This window comes from Anser brachyrhynchus (assembly GCF_964034855.1).
Source record: "Anser brachyrhynchus genome assembly, chromosome: 5".
In the NCBI taxonomy this organism is placed as follows: domain Eukaryota; kingdom Metazoa; phylum Chordata; class Aves; order Anseriformes; family Anatidae; genus Anser; species Anser brachyrhynchus.
In genome coordinates this window covers 12,653,009-12,672,209 of record NC_137699.1, presented here as the reverse complement: position 1 = coordinate 12,672,209, position 19,201 = coordinate 12,653,009, and the positions used below count along the sequence as shown (strand labels likewise).

General features: G+C 43.1%; 1 protein-coding gene across 1 annotated transcript; it reads left to right on the top strand.

Annotated features, from left to right (window-relative positions):
* The first annotated feature begins 392 nt into the window (after positions 1-392).
* C1QTNF4 (C1q and TNF related 4) lies at positions 393-18,254 on the top strand. The gene is made up of 2 exons (XM_080592571.1): positions 393-1,032; positions 16,731-18,254. Exons 1-2 carry the CDS (start codon positions 543-545, stop codon positions 17,837-17,839), a joined length of 1,599 nt encoding a protein of 532 aa, XP_080448697.1. The 5' UTR covers positions 393-542; the 3' UTR covers positions 17,840-18,254.
* The last annotated feature ends 947 nt before the right edge of the window (positions 18,255-19,201 follow it).

Below are 19,201 nucleotides of genomic sequence, written 5' to 3'. Positions count from 1 at the left end.
AAGCAGAACCTGCCAAAATGGAGCAGCAAAGGCTGTAGCATCCTCTAGGAGAAGCATGACTAGATGCCTCAGGCATGCTCCAAGATGAGGACACTGGCATCTGTACCTCTCCAAAAGCGGGGCTGTATAGCAGAGGGGAAGACCCTTGGTGTTGGAGAGCCAGAACCTTTTTTAACCGTTCCAATCTTTACTTTTTTTTTTTTTTTTTCTAGAAATCAGCATTAGATGATTTGAGTGGACTAACAATAAACATGATTTACAAACCCCCAAATTTGCTCCTCAGGATAGAATAGTAATGTGAGTAGCCCGCTACTTTGCCGTCGGCAAAAATCAATGCAGACCTTCAAAGGAAAAAGCAGTCACCCTGTTGTTGTTAGGTGATGATCTAAGGCGAGGCAAGCTTTCTAGGGAGAGAGAAGAGCTTTTGCTGGACCAAATAATACAGCTGCTCTACAGAGGAGCTTTTGGGCTCACAAATCTTCACAGGAGGAGGTCAGACCTGAACACGATCTCGCTCCCAGCTCTATCGCTTGGTCTCACTGATGCCCTTACCCTCCGAGCGCTGCCCTGAGGGACGAGCGGGGCCGGAGGGCCCGGTACCACAGGGGGCCGGTCGGTACCACGGGTCGGTACCACACGGCTGCCCTCGCCCCCGGCCTGTCTCCGGCCGCCGGCCCTCCCCGGTCGCTTCCCCGTCTCCCTCCGCTGCCGCAGGCGCCTCTGCTGCGGTGCGCGGCTGCTGCTCGAGCCCCCGGCCCCGTTTCCCGGCGTCTCTCCCGCGGGCAGGCACCGCTCCCCCGGCCCCGCCGCCCCCCGCCATTTCCCTGCCCGCCCCCGGGCCCTCCTCCCGTCACCGATTCGGCGCCGCAGCCGCGGGGCCCCGAGCCCCCTCCTCTCCCCTCCGCCTCCCCGCCGCCGCCGCCGCGGCTCCCGAGCTGTCAGTGCGCAGGCAGCGCCGCGACCCCGCGCCGAGCCCCAACGGCCGCCAACCGCCGCCAACGGCCGCCAACCGCCGCCGCGGGGCGGCAGCAGGTAGGGCGCCCGGAGAGCCGCCGCCGGCCCGGCCGGGCTGCACCTGACAGGAACGGGGCTGGGGCTGGGGCTGGGGCGGGACGTTGGCCGGTGCCCGCGGGTCTTTTTTGTTTGTTTTTCTCATTTCTACTATTAAATGGGGAGAGCGAGGAGGCAAGGCCATGACATTTTGGCCCCGCTTGGAGCCTAGGTTGGTCAGCCTCCCATGGGGAAGGGCGTCCTGGAGGATTTCCCCAGGGGCGGTTTGTCGGGTGGGAAATAGCACCAGGCTGGCACGGGGCTCTGCTTTAGCTTCCCGGGGGAACCGAGCCCCGTGGGCTTTCCCGAGGCTGGTGTATGCAGCGGTTCTGTAACCTACTTGGAGCAACCTAGTCCAGTGGGAGGTGTCCCTGCCCACGGCATAGGGCAGGAATTAGGTGATCTTTAAGGTCCCTTCCAACCCATTCTGTGATTCTATGAACATATAGTATTCTGTCAGGTAATCTAGCTCGATCCTTCTCTATGTGCTTGGCAATCCCACTGCCATCTCCTTGACCCACTCCCCAGAAGCTCCTAGGGAAATGGGTCAGCGTCCCCAGTTGATGTACCTCGCAGACACTCGGTGAGTTTCCGCACCGCCAGCTGGCTAGCAGGCAGCATTGTGACCCTTCGGTTTATGCACATACTGAATGAGCCTGGCTTCAATTATTCATTCTGATGCTATTGCAACCTTCTACAGCTTCCCTTCTCCAGGGAGATGATGTGTAACAAGACTTTGAAATACTTTGCCATTGAGTCTGTGATCCTATCTAGGCACATAGCAGCTGTTTGCGCATGTAGCCATTCTTAAGGGTTAATTTATAGCAGTAAAATGTGCGTCAAGGAAGCGTGAGGATTCACAGTAGAGCAATATTACCCTCTACATCCCTTCTGTTCCCCTCTAAAAAGCTGTGATAAAGCTGAGAGCAGAGTACTGAATGGTTAGTGGACGAGGCTCTAAAAATGAGTTTTGTATTTTCTGTCTGGAAGAATTAATGCCACAAAAGTACATTTGGTTTCCAAAATGTAGAACCTACGGCTTCAACACAGTATTGGTTTAAATCTGATAATTTGTCAGTGTGGTAGACGGTTGCTATTTTGCAGATGAAGAAACAGGTGCAGACGTGAAATACATTGGAAACGGATTTGGCGGCAAAACTTGGAATCCTATTTGTTGTTATTTATGTTTTACTAGTGTGATCAGCTGTCCATTGCGCTGTCTTTTCCATAGAGTGCTCATTGATAAACTGAGCACCATTCATATTTTCCAAATACAGGAGGCTGGGTGGACCTACAAAGGCCAGCAGCTATACTTACTGAAGTATAACTGTGTCTATAGTCAAGCAGCTTTTATATTCTCCATTTTAATAGCAAACATATTTCCAAACAGCCGATTGTTGATCTCTGGTTGTTGGAATTCTCACTCATGCATCAGACACTAATCCAGATGGACACAGACAGAGAAATGTTGTATGTCTGAGGTGTAAAGAGCCAAAATAGTTCGAACTTCCTGTGCATAACACCCAATAATATGAAGACCAGGAGAAAAAGATGCTAGTGTGAATGCAAAAGTGAGCATTCACTGAGTTTCCAAGTGATTACTGTCATTCTACCAAAATTTCACTTTCTTATGGTTAGTTGTAGGCAGAGAGCATTGAAATAAACTAATCTGATAGCAATGGTAGGTTTCTAAGATGGAAAGTACCTCTGAGAAGACAATAATCTCAGCTGAGAAACATCCCTCCTCGAGAGATGCTCATATATAGTCAATGCTCTACATTGTCTCTTACGGCATGAGATTAGAGCAATTGGCTTAAAAACACTGGTCTGAAAAATGCTGAAGTCTAAGGCTTTGTTACCAATATCTGAAGTCAGATGTTAGGATTTGGTCGGATTTACCCTTGAACTCTCCCATTCACCCATTCTTTTCCACTGCCCAAAGTATGAAGTGTACATTGTACTCGAAAGGTGCATAGTAAAGGAGAATGAAGTTCAACTTGCATTAGAATTACAGCTTACTGACTAGTCTGTAGGGGTGAACATCTTTGTACTGTCTTGGAATACACATTAAAGCTTGGCAATTTGACAGTTTGTCATACTTTATCAAAAAAATCTGCCTGACTGACTCCAGTTTTCACCCAGCAGAGATGAAAAGCTTCAATTCTTAATTCCTGATTGACACTCATAAATTTGGTACAGATCTCATTGCCCAGCATATCCAAGTGCAGGTAAATTAGGACTTCATTCTTCATTTCAGCATTCCCAAACCTTTACCTTTGCCAGGAAAGGAAATTTGGTTGATGTTCAAACGAGGTAAGTCAATAATGTGCAACTGCTGTGCTGCTGACTCTCTCGTCAATCACTTTTCTTCCCAAGTGCTTTCTTGTTCCTGTAAAGCCTCTCTAGATGTATATATCCTCCAAACAGGTTAGAGAACAAAGGAGGAATTCCTGCTGCATCTAATCAAAGGTCTGAGGTTTCCAGCAGCGGTAACCCAGTCAGAATCAGGAACAGATCACAGAGCAGAGCAGTCAGACTACTCCTGAGGCTGATGGTTGATTACTAGGGCTCCAATGGGAAACGGTACAGGTTCATAAAGTCTTATTTCTTCTTCTTCACCCTACAGCTGGTTAATCTATTCCGTGTGTATTTTCTGCTGTGTCAGAGACCCAGCCACAGTGCCAGTGAAACTGTCCATATGGGGTTAAAGAATCTGGGGAGACTGTGGGAGTGATCACTGGAATAGGAGCTAGATGACAGATTCAAGCCATTGTTGTCAGGAGGAACACCAGATCATCTTTATTCCCATGTACACAATGGCTTACTATCTATTATGTGCCTGTTCGTGACTGCTGTGACTGATGTTGAGCTCTGAGGAAGGAACTTGCAGTCCTTTGGTCAAGGGCAGATGCAAAGAAAATGTTTAGCCCATCAAAATCTACCAGATGTCTTAGTGCATCCCTTCCAATATGTGCTGCTAGTGTACCTCAAAGTGAATGCAATAGATGATGACATTTTGAATATAACCCTAAGTCTGCAAAGAGATATGGCTACATCTTTCCTATTCATTCTCAGTATACAAGCAGATTCTGACAGAATGGGCTTTGGTTCATTTCACACATTAAAGGATTTTTTTGTTGTTGCGTAAGTGAGAGATTTAATTTGTTTTAAAGTAAAAAGTGAAATTCTTGATCATGGCTGTACATGAAATATTTGCTTTGGTGGGGTGCAGAGCATAGCAGGTAAAGGAGGCTATAAATTGGGTAAAAAATATTTTCTAAACAGGAAGATATTCTTTAAATAACATTAAAAGATAAAGAGCTCCTAATCTGTGTGCTTTTCGTCTGTACAAATCCTTCAGAGAGGCCACAAGCTGCTTAAAACTGATACAACAGCTGTGTTGGTGGGTCCTGGATCTGCTTCTGTTCAGTGTTTTCTTAGGTTTCCTGGATGCGAATAAAAAGAGTGGGTGTATGACATTTCCCAAGGACATGAAACTGTGAGACTTGAAGCGTTTTGGTGGAAAAAATCAGAATTCAAACTTATTCCAACAAACTGGAAAAACTGAGGAGAAAAAGACCTGGATGAAATTTGGTAGGGATAACTGCAAGGTGCTACACTAAGGCAGGAATAATCAACTGTATAAGCACAAGAGAGAAGCAAATGACTAGGCTGCAACTCTGCAGAAAAGAACCTGTGTTATGACAGATCACAAGCTGAACATGAGTCAATGTCATGCTGTTGCAAAAGAAGGCAAACATCTTGCTAGGATATATAAAAGACATATAGCCTGGAAGACGTATGAAGCAATCCTCCTGCTCTGTTCAGCATTGCTTATAGCTCAGTTTGGAGGCGTTGTAAAGTTTTGATTATTACACTTTGAGACAGGTGTGATCGAACTGAATAGAGTCCAGAGAAGGGCAGCAGAACTCTTCAGAGGTCTGGAAAGCATGACATGCTTTGATAAAGAAGAATTGAAAAAATGTAAATTACTTAGCCCAAAGACCAGCAAGCTGTCAGGGGAATACTACAGTCTTCAGATACAAAATAGAGGAGGGAATGATCTCCTCTTTGGGCCTGGGCTGGATTGAATAGAAAGCAAGAAATAGCAGAAAGATTGTTCTAGACTGTAAGAATAATTTTCGAGGACCAAGGATAATAAAACTGCTGAATATTTGGTCCAGGGAGGTTGTTCTGTCGTTTTAAGAACAAGTTAGATAATTATCTCTGTAGAATGAAATTAGGCTAGATCCTATCTTGGGAAAGTTCTTTGCACTATATGACTTATTCAGTTCGCTTTGAGACCTTTTCTAACATTTCAGGAAGGCAACATGCTCTTTTAATGTAAATGAAATAAAAGTTGTCTAGTTGTCCTGTACTAAGGCGTGTATAATATCCAAGGGTAGTGCAGCCCCTGGAATATGGTGCAGCCCTTTTTGAAAAGAGCCTGAAAGAAAAGTAAGAGTTTAAAGAGTTTACTAGAAGATGGTTAAAAGAGCTCTTTTTGGAGAAGGCATAGGGGACAGGGCATTCTGATTTCACTGAAACAGATGCTTAATTAAGACTATGAATGCTGAAAACAATGATATGGAAGAAGAAAAACCAATGAGGATAAGCAGTTATCAAAGTGAACTGAACTGAAAATAAAAGCTCTTCTAATAATATACTCCTTGAATGAAAGACCATAGTCCAAAAATGCTTTTTTTTTTTTTTTTTTTAGAGATAAAATGAAATAAAATAAAGCATAGTTCTGCAGGTGATCTTTTTAGACATTTCTCCAGGGAGAGAAAATCTAGGTCCTGTAGTACTCATGGTTTAACATATATTGTTTAATATAAATGGAACAGATGGTCCCCTGTGCATGATGAAAAATACTGAATTTCTGTGAGCAGACAGGTAGAAAGAAATAAGAGAGCAATGATCATCTCTTTTGGATGCTGTAGTGATAAGCTACACATAAGATCCTGAACAGAACTTGTTTTGAGTCCAGACAAAGAATTTTTTAAACCTCTAAGGGGAGAAGGATTTTTCCTTTCCTTACACGTCTCCACTCAGACAAAAAGGAAAGCCCTGAGGAGTTAAAGACGTACTGGGAGGAGCGGAAGAGATTTTTAGACCAACCAGGCAATAGGGAATCCTTTGTACAAGAACAGGTACCCTGGGACTGAAAGGCTGCAAAGTGGTGCTGGAAAGAATCTGTGCTGAATGAACAGGACAAGGCAAAAATGAAGAATTAAGCTGGGCTTTTTAGAAAGCTATTTTCACGGAGCTGTTGCTCAGTGAACTGTATCATGTTAGCATTAGAATCTGATGTAGTTTAAACACTCTTACACTGGAATTATCCATAAATTGTTTGAAATCCTCATGTTTTGATTTGCTTTGGGACATGTGTGCACAAAGTATGACATTCTAATTGCCCTTCTCCCTCCATTTTTCATTGCCACTTGAAAACTTTGGGAAACCTTTGATTTACTCAGAAAGCTGATCACTTGGTGCCCCAGATATTTCCAAGTAAATTTGCACCCCCTCTACCCAAGGACTGACCAGTGATTCACGCTAGCTCCTATTGCTTTGCCTGAGTTTATTTAATCCTTCTCCCATCCTTCCCTTTGCTTTCTTTACTTTTCATATGAGTAAAACTGATTTCCCAACCCAGTCCTTATCTGGGAGGCAGAAGGGGTATCCAAAAGAAGGCTTACATTGACCTGATGCTAAAGCAGGTTCAGTTTTGAAACAACGTGGTTCTGGAAGGAAATGAAGCAAAGGATGGCTAATGTAAAAAATCTCGGTTTTACTAGTAGGAGGAGGCAACAATGTGGAAGGGTTGTTCTCTATGAAACCTGGGAGGAAATCTGAGAGGCTGGGCAGAATACGACTGGACATGCTGGAGGGGGTTCTGCAGGTGGTAATCCGCTGTTGGAAGCTGTTGATAGTTGTCATGAAAAGGGAGAGTTTTGGACAGAAGCAGCTAGAAGGAAGATAGGAAACTGAAAGAATTTGAGTAGAAGGAGCGCTGGCTTGAAATATGCACTGAATATGAACATTTGCTTACAGGGCGCATGGCTGAAATTTCCCAGTGTGCTTGTGAAGAAATTGTGTAGGCTATTGCAAATGGCACTTCAGCATGCACCACATGTTTAATGCAAAATAACAGGATCCAAGCTTACTTTAAATAAAGCATATGCGTAGCAGTGTTCAGAGCAGCCATATCCTTCACATTAATTCATCTTTTTTCTCTTATATTTTGCCTCGTTACAGTCTTAAAGTAAGGTAAATCCTTCCGGTGTGTTGCTGCAGACATTTCTTTAGTATTTTAGCAAAATTCTTTTTCTACAAGCGAAAATCAGAGGCAGCAGCTTCAAGCTGGCAAGGGCAATTTTGCCTAAGAAGAAGCTGTCTGGTCACGCAGATGAGACTGGAATATGTGAACATTTGACAGGCTCTGAGCACTTTCTCTGTGTGAATGAGGAACTGATGAGTGAACAGCAGTGTCCAGCAGCGCTTTTTGATGGTAATGCCAAAGCCTTTTACCAGCAGCTTCCCAGTGCAGATGGACTTTTACAGAAATAGACACATAAACATTTCTACTGCCATTAAGAGGGAATGGGCCCTTTTTAAATACTGGAAACAATACAAAGACAGAAAGCAGGTATGGGAAAGCTTTGTAGAATCATGTGTGTGAAATTATGTAAGGATATTGCTCTGAAAATGCTTCTCTCTGTTCTTGCATCCAAGGCAGTACACTCTGCCTTGTGGCCAGCAGCACTTCTGTGTCATATTTTCACAGAAAAATCCAATTTCAAAAGCACATTTGTGAAAACTTGAATTGTACAGGGTTTAATGGAGGAAATTCATAGCTTCTTGTTATAGAAGATGACAAACTGGTTAAATCTCTGGATGGAAATATGCTCAGAGTTTTAAAAGTGTAAGCAAAAACATGTGTTTTCCTGAAGATATCAGGGATGAATTCACAGCCCTGGCTGTCTTATTTGCACCAGCTGTAGCCTTCTGAGAAATATTTTTTTGTAAAATGGATAAAAAAACTGATAGGGCTCAGGTTGCAGCTATCTATAGGCTTTCCACAGAGAGGTGTCATTACAAGAGATTTGCCAGGAAAGACCACTGGAAGTGAGGAACCACACATGGAGGGTTGTGAAGAGTCAATGTGAACAAACATGACTAACTTTCCTGCCTTGCTTTGCTACTTTTTACTGTGTGTCTGTGGACATAAAAGAGAGAATGCTACCACACCTAGAATTTGATAAACCGTGATTCATGTCAAGCAACAAATACTAAGACGCATTATGTGGACTGCAGGACTTCATTGGCAGAGCAGGATTTTCATCCTGGAGTAATACTGGGCTCTGCGTTGGTGCTGAGTACATCACGGTTGTTTCTTCTCAGTTCTCCAGCTCAGGCCTATGTCCTGCCCCAGAAGAAAAAGAAGCAGAAAGGAAGGTGTGCCGGAGCAGAGATGGAAGTAATTCTCATGGAGATACACAGATCTTAATGCTTTGGATCACCTTCTTCAGTAAACCACAGCTCAGTGAATTTCCAAATTGAGATGTTGCAGCATGTTGGCAGCAAAAAGCAGCACTGCAGTGCAATTCGCAGTGTGCTGTGAGTACCTTCACAGTAATAAAACAGCAGGACATGAAAAGAAATGAAGGTGATTTTTTGGCTGAGTGTGATGGCAGATGTTAAAAGACAGCATGCTTTCCTGCCTTACCTGTCAAGACAAAAAAAAAAAAAAACTCTCAGGGAAAGCAGCATTCTTGTAGGCAAATATCCCTGTGTAGGATGGGTTTTTTTCAGGTGGATTTGTGAAGCCTACTGTTGGAACGTACTAGTCAATAGCACGAGATATTTTTCAAAGTATGCTGTAGTTCAGCCTTTGATGGATAAAAGACAAAAGCAGTTATGTTTTCATTGGTGAAACATAGTGTTACAGGTTGCTCTATCAAAGGGAACTAAATCTCATTGATTCTGAAAGTTTTCTCTTAACTGCAGGTAATCAAGAGAGGGACCAGAGTTACCCAGCTTGTGAACATCTTTTGTTGCATTGCTAAATAAACTCTTAGCAGCCTATGAGCTCAGACATGACTAGGATACCAAAATGCATTTTGCTGTCTTTGCAAGTAATCCCAGCTGGCACTCAGCTATCCATTAATTTCCTTAGGGGATGATTATTGGACTCCGCAAGCTCATCCTAACTTGTGATGCAACGATCAAGCAGCAAGAACCAGCGTATCCCCTCTTGCTTTTACCCATGTGGGTAATGTGGCAGGTCGTAGAGCAGTGACCGGAGGGCAGCATTCCAGTGAGTGGGGAATTGGTTGGAATCAGCTACTGCAGGCACAGAGTTCCAGGAAAGATGAGAATCGTGTGCCCGCTCAAGCAAGAGAGAGGAAGGGAAGGTGTGCATAAGACAGAGAAGAAAACAGACAAGAAAAATCTAAAACTTGTTCTCTTTTCCATAGGACCTTACATAGCAATTAGTTATATTAAAATCGTATCTTTTCTGATACAAAGTGCAAGAGCACAGACTTACAGAAAGTAAACTGAGGGCAGAGATGACAAAGAACAAACTTTGAGATTACGCTACAGGTTCCAGTATCTCATTATGATATCTCCAAAATCTCATGTTCAACAGTCTTCAACAGGAAGATTGGTACAACTGAAGTTGTGACTCCTGTAATGTACAGACAGCCAAAATGACTTTCCTGCTTAGTGTACTTTCATGGGTGGCAGGTTCCACAGGTTCCCATTAGGACAGATATACCTCCTATTAACAGTTGTTTTCATTCTTAATGAGGAGAAATGAGAACATGAAAGGATCACTGCAAGATTTTTCCCAGCTGATAGTGCTGTGCCTGAGCAGTCTGCTGAATGACTGTGCATGTGAATGAAAGTAGCAGTATGGAGCAGGCAGGAAGACCAGGACAGCCTGTGTTTAACTGGAAGAATTACTCTAATCCTAATGAAATTTCCCTTACTTTCTCTAAACATTTGCTACGATTAAGGATTTAAGGAAAACTGACAAATGGGGCATCAACTCTGAGAACAAATTAGGAACCTCCCGTTCTGATCTGCTTGCTTGGAGGATGAAAATATTCCTTCAGCTGTACTGAAGGAAACTGCTACTTAGATGCGTAGAGGAAAGCGTGATTAAAAATAATCAATAACTACCTATGCCTATGCCTTTGAACTGTTGTTAGACTTTCATTACGTAATAGAAGGAGTGGGAGCTGTCCTGAGCTAAGAACAGGATAAGCTAGACAGCTTAGGCCAGCTATCTGTCTGACCTACAAACAAACTTTTGTTCAGTGAGGCTGTCTAAATTGCCTTTTCAGTCTTTGTCAACCCTTTAAAGTCCTCATGCTGCATTAGTTCTTGGGGGGAAAAAATTGTAAAATTCTTTTTCTATTTAAACTCATATTGAAAAGGAAAAATGAAAAGAGTAACCTGTGATACTGAGCCAATCTGCATCTTCCTTAGGTTCTCGGATTTTGTCTCCAACCCATAAACTTACACAAACATGTGTAAACTTTCTCCCTTGTTGCCTCTTAGGAGAACCTCTGTGTAACCATTGCCTTCTTCACATTCTCCCTTATCACTGCTGTGGCACCAACAGAATCGTGCCTGTTGAGTCCAGCTGGTCAGATGATGAAATGGAACTGTCCTACTGACTGACTCTTTCATTTTAGCACCTTTAATCCTGCAGGGGGAGGCTGGTTTTGGTTTTTGTTTGTTTTGTTTCTTTGTTTTGACCTTATAACAGCGTAGTAAAAGTGAGAAATCATGTGCTGCATTTGCTTGCTTTTACCCAAGTTCCCTATCCTATGGCCTGTAGATTGTAAGCGTCTTTTAAAAGCTCTTTTGCAGAGTGTAGCAATGTGCAGTTTAGCAAGCTTCTTTGCAGACTACTGTGATTTGAATATCTTAATTTAAGCAAGATGAGAAGTTTAATGTAAAATCATCACAAAGCCCCTCTGAGATCCTTACGGTAGATGCTGTCAAAGTGAGTTACATTCTTTAAATGCTCCTGGTATTCCAGGCAAACCTGTCTCAGTTAATCATTTATGCTAGTGTGATCTGCCTTCTGGGGTAGCAACCTGGCTGCTCTCGAAGAAACAGGACGCTTCAGCACAGCCGTGTTCCACAGGCTCAGCATCTCTTGTGCAGTAGAAAGAAATGCACACGCAATCCAGGAAAATAGGAAATAAGGTTTGGGGCATGAAAGGAGGTGGTTTAACCTTGGCATTACTGCAGCTGTAACTGGATCCATGAAAAAAATCCTGCTGTAGAAATGGTCTCAGTGTTTTATGTCTAAAGGTAGCAATGTTAAATAAACATTGGACAGCAACAGAGACTTCTGGCTTTCTCAGGCTGCAGTTTTCAGTCTCCTCTGGCCTATGCTTTCACATAAACCATTTATCTCTGAGCTCATTCCTAGCAGTAGCTTGGGTTTTTTTACTACTTACTGCTGGTGTGATTTCAATTACAGTTTAGTAACAGTCTGTTTAACTGCAAGTGTGGAACAACTTCATAGAATTCAACACATTTTATGCACTGTAGTTTAAACTCAAATATTCTAATAATGTTTTCTGTTGTTTTTCCCTTCAGATCAGTGTTAGAGTATGTTTCTTTGCTTTACGTTTTTTTGGTCTTGTTTGCTTGAGGATTGTGTATGCAGTGGAAGGTTGGATTTTTGTAATTTGTTCATTTAAAAAAGTATGTAAAAAATGTGTATTACATTTTAGTCTGTTAGAATAATTGTTGGCTCCCACCTAGAGTTTATTCAGCCTTCTTCTCTACTAAAACACCACTTTGCCTTTCTAAATTAATACATTTATACATGCACATAATAGTCAAAATGGATGACGTGGTGTGTCACCCTGGCACAGCAAACATGTATAACAAACTTCCCTGAATGCTGTTATAGGAATAAAAAAGGTTAATATCAAAACTATCATGTTTCTGTTTTGATCAGTGCATATACATCATTTTATATATCATCATTTTAGCTTAAACAGAGTTGTTAGAATTTCAGTTGAAATATAGAAGTTTTCATTAATATTCTGAAGCGCAGGCTAACATTAGGAGCTTCTGCCAAAATACAGTCTCTCCATTTCCTTTTCCTGAGTATGGCCAGAGTTGAGGAATTTCAAAAGAATTTTTGTCTCTCCACAGATCTTGGGGTATACAGAAGCTGGTTTATTATGCTGACAGACTCCCTTGACTGAAGGAAACATTTAAAATGAAGTACTTTCTTTATTATTGCCATACAGTTCTGTGATTCAAAGTGTGGCTTATAATTTCCAAGAAGCATCCCAAATGCTTCAGACAGTGATTCACCTCTCTGGATTGATGCAGAGTTCAAAAAAACACATTCATCAAAAGCAGAGAAAGGTCAAAGTCCTAAGTGAGTCCCAGATTTTGTTACACAGTACTCTTTATACTGACTTTGCTTTTGAGGATTTGCTACAATAAATTTCTCTTTGATATTGGGAGAAGTGATGCTCTTAATCTGTATCCAATGAGTGGAGCAGACAGTATGTGGTATCTGGGGAAAAAAAATCTTGCTAACCATAGCCCAAGAAAGCTGTTCGTTACGCAGGCTTTCACTGATTCAAATAATTGAAACATTTGCAACTGTCCTTAAATATTAGAGCAAGAGCTTGGAAGAACAGGGCTTTGCTCTTGTAGCTTACATGATTTTGCAAACTTTTACTAACAGTGAATCCAGCTGCATTGCTTCACTTTGGTTTCTTATGTCATTTTTCAGTGATCTTATGATCTTAGGAAATTAAAGGACTCTTGCCAAAGGTAGGATTAGGGAATCTGGCTCATTAATATTTTGGAATAAAAAGAAAACCCTCTTGAGTTTTACAAGAAGATCTGACCTGCAAGACTAGAAATGGGGTGACCTTTCTATTATTGAAAGTCCTTTACTAAAATCCATGGATTTCAATAGAAGAATAAAGCTAATTGTCTTTCCACTGTGGGATTGATTCTGTTTCAGGACAGAAAAATCACCTCCAGCTAACACAAAGGTATTAAAGTTTCCTGGGTCATGCACATGGTGAATTCTGTAACTTTCTTTCCAAAAAAAGGGTTAGCAATTCCTGGCCTGCTATGTGAGTCACTGCCATTTTAGTCCAGTCTTTTCAGGTCATTGATGTAATGTCAGTGCCTTTGAGAACTGGTGAGCTCCATCACGTTTTTTGTGCCTCCTCTTCCAAAATTAATTTCTTGTCTTCTTCCCTGTAGGCTGCTGTCCCCTAATAGTACTGCCTGGTGTAAAGGCACTAGCACTCCGTATTTATGCCTTGGATCTGCTTGGCTACATCGTATACCTCTGCGCTAACACCACAGGGGCACCTATAATAAGGATTGGTAGGGTGGCAGACAAAGTACCCTGCTCCATACATAAATGGAATGAGGGCAACACAGCTGCTGTGTGTGACTCGTGTGACCCATGCTGAAGGCCCACTTTCCGCCTCTGGCCTGAGTCTCTCCTCTCACCCTGCAGTTTCCAAACTTATGCCACAGCATGAACTCAAGGCTGACACCACAAATCCCATGACCATCACATCCTGATGCTCTCTCTTCCCTTCAAAGCTATCACAGGAAAAGGCTTGAGCACCTTTGCCCAAGGACTTCTGCCTTTGCTTGGGCAGCAATGAAGCATTTTGGAAGCTTTATCTTGCAGACTTACCATGCTAATTCTGAAGTCCAGGAGCTGTGAGTTGCCTCTGTTTATGGCAGCCCTGTAGTTAGCTGAGTCTTCCTAATGATTGGCAAATGATTCTTAGATTGGTTTAGTGAGAGGCACTTATTAGATACTTTCTAAATTATTTTAAATAGCTAAAGAACCTAAATAGTCCTGAAAGTGGTGAGTGGGAGCTGTCAAGGAAACAATTTGCTAATGGAAACATGGCATAATTAACTGCCTTATTTAAATGACTTGCCGGCACGTTACTGGGAAGAGCTGATAAACAAGAGACTCTGCAGCAGCAGGGAGTCTTTGCAACTGTAACTGAGAGATCCAACCTTTGCAAAGCGACCATATTACAGAGAAACTAGCTTTGGGACAGAAACAAGGATAGCGGTCATATGAAGAAACACAAGGTCAGACTCACTGTAGAGTTTATTAAACTGTTTTGTCTTTTCGAGATTGGCCAGCAGTGTCCTGCCTATAGTATATTCCCCAACTTCCATATAGTGTGGCTAAAAACATGCATTCTTAATACTTTGCTGTCATTTTTTGCCTCAAGAGCATTCAGGAATGTCACAGTCAGCCTGCTTCTCCGTGTGGCCACACCATGGTGATCATTGGGATAACAACGGATGAGTATGAATCACAAACATCTAACAGCCTTTACAAGTTTGCCTTTAGGGACTGTTTTACTAAGCTGGAAGCTGAAATGAGCCTGCCGTGCTAGATGTAGCACTGTGCAGAAATAATTCTGCAGAACCAGAGGCTAAGCTCACAGTGTGACTGTTTGGCATTTAGTTCTTGGTGAGATGTTAGGGCCTATTAGTATTGTTTAAACTGCAGCAGTGGCCAAATGCAGTACAGACATGGGAAGAGAGAGAGTCTTCGCCCTGAGCTCACAAGCTAAAAGGCGAAGTGAGGAAAAATAAAAGACAGCATGGAAGCAGATACATGTCATTAGCTATGGCTTAATAGTTACATTAAAAATGCTTTCTTTAATTAATTTGCTGGATGAGAGACAGACAGGTGGTTAGTTCCTTGTAAGCGTCATGGGTAAGGTTAGTCGTTTTATCTCAGAAGGCAGTCAGTGTGGTTAGGCATGATCTACCTTTAATCAGTCTGAGCTGAACGTTCCCAGTCATGTCCTTCTTTGTCTTCCCAGCACTGTGTTCCAAGAAGACATGCTCCGTGATCTTCCCAGGAAGCAAAGTCAGGGGCTAATTGTCCAGCCAGCTTGTAGTTCCTCAGGTTATCTTTCTTGCCCTTTGTGAAGGCGGGTGCAACATTTGCCTTTCTCCAGTCAACAGGGATCTCCTTTCATCTCCATGAACACTCAGAGTGACCTCGATATATCAGTCATCTCTCTCAACACTCATCGGTGCAGCCCATGGGATCCCAAGGGTGTGTGGTATGCTCAGGAGTCAAATCAGTCAAAGTTGGGCAAAGCGTTCTGAGTTCAGAGGCATGGAGGAAAATACTGAGATGCTTGTGAGGAGTGATCTAATGTAAAATTGGAACAAGGAGGGATATTTCTTTTTGTCTTTGTTAGTGTGTCCCTTTCAATAGTTAGGTAAGAATTTAATTTGTTGCTGCCTTCAGAGCTATTAGAGTTGCATTTCAGATTTCAGTTTTATTCTCAAGTATGAGGGAGCAGGGACTGTGGGTCAAACTGAATTCTTGTTGGTTGGTTATTGCAGGTAACGCATCGTGCCAAAGCGGGATCCCATTACCTCCTCACAGTCTATGTGGATTCCATCTGCTTTACTTCTATTACTGTGTCATCCCCCATTTTTTTCAAATGTTTACCCCTTTATCATTTTTAATTCAGGATTTATTTTCACCCATCCCGCAATGAGTAGCGTGGTTTGCTCCTGTTCTGCCAGTCTGTGAATTCATTGTTTGCTGGCTGGCAAGGCACCAGTTCTAGGGTGACAGATGGGGCAGACTGCAAAGCAGGCAGTTGCTTCCCAGCCTGAATGATATTTTAATAAGCACAGAGACGTGACAGAGGGAGAAGCTTCTCACTGGAATGACTGGCAGTTTTGTTTTCAGCCTGAAAGCACTAATAGATGATTTTTGGCCTCAATCCAAAAAAAAATTCAAAGAAAATAGAGGCAGAAAATCCCATTAGCTCCTAACTTATCCCTCTTTTTTAAGGGTCAGAGAAGTTTTTTTCTCTGTGGTCTATTCTCTAGATAGTGAGTTGTTTCCTTGTTTCTGGTGTTTTTAGTTCTCCCTCAGAGAAAACTCTCTCTCAGGGAGACTTGCCTTTTAATTATCTTTTATTTTCCTTCTTTTTTTCCATTTCATTCACTTTCTCCATTGTCTTCCTTCCTCCCTAAACAATCCTTCTTCCTCCAGTTTCTTTGCATTCCTCACAGCTCCACAGTGAAGTCTGTCTGAGTAATGGGGCCTACCAACTCACTTGGCTTCCAGTTTCTGCATCCTGTGAAACAGCTGCTGCAGTGCCAGGCAATGACATCTGCATGGGAATCTCGGGAGCATATGTCCTCTTCTCCCTGCCCTTCAGCTGGATCTCAGTTACATAATACAAGGCCTGTGTAGGGCTTTTTTTCGTCCGTGGTCTTATGAATAAACCACTACAAAAGAGAGCTCTGGCAAAGCCCCAGAAAGCTCTGAGATCCCTCTGCAGTGTGAGCAGCACAGTGTTCTGCAGACAAACTATAGGATAGCGAGGCTTTCAGAGAAGAAGATTCTTTTTTCTTCCTAGAAGTACAGGAAAAAAAAGTCCAGCTGTCACTGGGAAAATATCAAAATGGTGCTGGAATATGAACTGAGATACAGTCCCGTACACTAATCAGAGAATGCCGTGAGAACTTCTCAATATTTTGCATAGACTTTGATGTCTATTTAGCAGGATTCAGGTCTGGGTCTCAGCTGGAGTATGAGCTGGAAATTAATGGGATTCCTGCTAAAATGTGCTTCTTTTTCTTTTCAGATACAATGATGACTCTGAAGGTTCAGATTCTGATTGGCTTCCTCTGGTGCATGATTTTAATGCACACAGATGGCTTCCCAGTAGACAGCAATACTGAATTTCGCTCTGCTTTCTCGGTGGCCCGAACCAGCAGCATGGAAGGGAGCTCTGAGATGGTCATAACCTTTGACAAAGTGTATGTGAACATTGGCAATGACTTTGATCCCAAGACTGGGTTGTTCCGGTGTCGGATTCCTGGAGCCTACTACTTCTCCTTCACAGTTGGGAAATACCCAAAGAAAAACTTGTCTGTCATGCTGATGAGAAACAAGAATGAGGTGCAAGTGATTGTGTATGATGAACATCACCGCAAGGAACGGAAGGTAGCCAGCCAGAGTGCCATGCTGCAGCTTGACTATGGTGACACAGTCTGGCTGCGTTTACATGGAGACCCCAAGTATGCTCTTTACAGCAATGTGGGCCCCTATACAACTTTCAATGGCTACCTAATCTACCCAGACACTTCTGCCTTCTTCCAAAATGCTCTTAGCTCTCAAGAGCTGGGGCCTTCCCGTCACAATATTCAGCAGCTTCCAGGAGAGCAGAATGAAGCTTCCCAGCGACACATGTTGTCTGATCAGCCGAAGAGGGAGCAAGACCCTCGCTCTGCATTTTCTGTTGCTCGCTCACAAAGTCTCCTGGGGACAGATGACAAGCAAACCCAGCATGAGCCGATCACATTTGACACGGAGTTTGTGAATATTGGGAAAGATTTCAATTCCTCCACTGGCATCTTCTCATGCCGCATACCTGGTGCATACTATTTCTCCTTCACCATTGGCAAAATGCCCTTTAAGACCATGTCAGTGAAACTTATGAAGAACCACAATGAGGTGCAGGCCATGATCTACGATGACAACCACTCCAAGAGGCGGGAGATGCAGAGCCAGAGTATCATGCTGCCTCTGCAATACGGGGACACCGTCTGGCTCTACAGCCATCAGCATGATGGCTACGGTGCCTACAGCAACCATGGCAAGTACATCACCTTCACAGGCTTCCTGATCTATTCCGAGGCTCAGCCAAAGCGGCTCCCAGGTGCCAGCTCACTCCAAGGGTCAGAAAATTAAATGCAGATGTGAAAGGAGCGTAAGAAAAGCCAAGGTGCCATGAACTTGGGTATAGCTCCTCTTCGGATATCATCCTCTACTTTGAGCATGCTATCATGTGTCCAGTGCTTTCCTTATGCTGCACGCTTGTGCCTGACTGCAGGGCCATTGCTGTGTCTGTCATTCATACATAGAAAGGTCTTTACAGGATGTATGTGTGTGTCCAGTGTTGGTGTTTGATTTAAGCATAAAGCATGAGGTAGTTTGGGGCAGGGGTGGGGCGATGTAGTGAATTGCCAAGGATCAGAGAAACACTGCAGTAATGCTACGGCAGATCCCTAGCATCCAGAAAGCAAAGGATGTGGTGACTTTCCTTGCATATCTGTTAAGGGAATAAATGTAATGAAATTGAATGTAATAAAAAATACAAAATATGTACGGTTTTCTCAGATTGGAATTTGTTGTTGGCTGTGAGACTTGGGTTCTTTTAACGGCCTGAGGTGCCAGTTCAGGATGGAAAGGAGCATGGCGATTGTATGAGCTGCGGTATGGGTTACTGAGCAAGATAGTTACTGGGGCTGTGCACACACTTTTCTCTTGTGTGTGTGTGAAGTGTTGGTGCCTCTTATGACTTTATTGCAAGTTCCATAATATTTTTCGCTTTTCTTAATCTGAACTTCCTGAGGTCAAGAAGAACATGCAAGACAAGCGTTTAAGAATCTCAGCTTCCTTTTAAAGAAAATAATGCATTTGGGGAAAAAAAAAAGAAAGAAAAAAAAAAAAGAAAAAAAAAAGAAAAAAAAAGCATGCTTCTAGCCTACTAGGATAGTAGGGGCTAGAAGGATGAAGGCTCAAAGCTACTAATGGACCAACCTCTGAAAGCTCAGGAGCAAGGTAAGTAAAGTGTTTTTAAATCTAGTATTTGAGTCACGATTTTGAAGTGAGTAATATCATGCCATGCAGTGGCAGTAGTTTCCCCACAAATGAGCTCCTTGAATACAAGGCTATGGATAACCTTTATGCCGCATTGCTAACCTAGCACAGAAGGGATCAAAGGGACCACCAAGTGACAGGTTCTGCCTGTGTTCCTGTGGGTTGCAGGCTGCGCTCCGTCAAGCCGTGGTGCTGCTGCAGTGGGACTGCTGCGGCTGTAGAGGGCACTGGTGTGTTCCTACAGGGCAGCCGAGACGGGCAGCAGGACCCCAGAGTCGGGTTTTAGGAAACCCGGAGGCTGGAGGCTTCATCGCAGTGTGGTTGGTGCTGTTTCCGTTGAGCTAGATGCTCAGCTAAACCCTGGTTTGCCTCCCAAAATACGTAAACTGCCAAAGTGCACCATCTTGAGCATGCACGGAACTTTGTGATATCACTGGGATGCAATTTAGA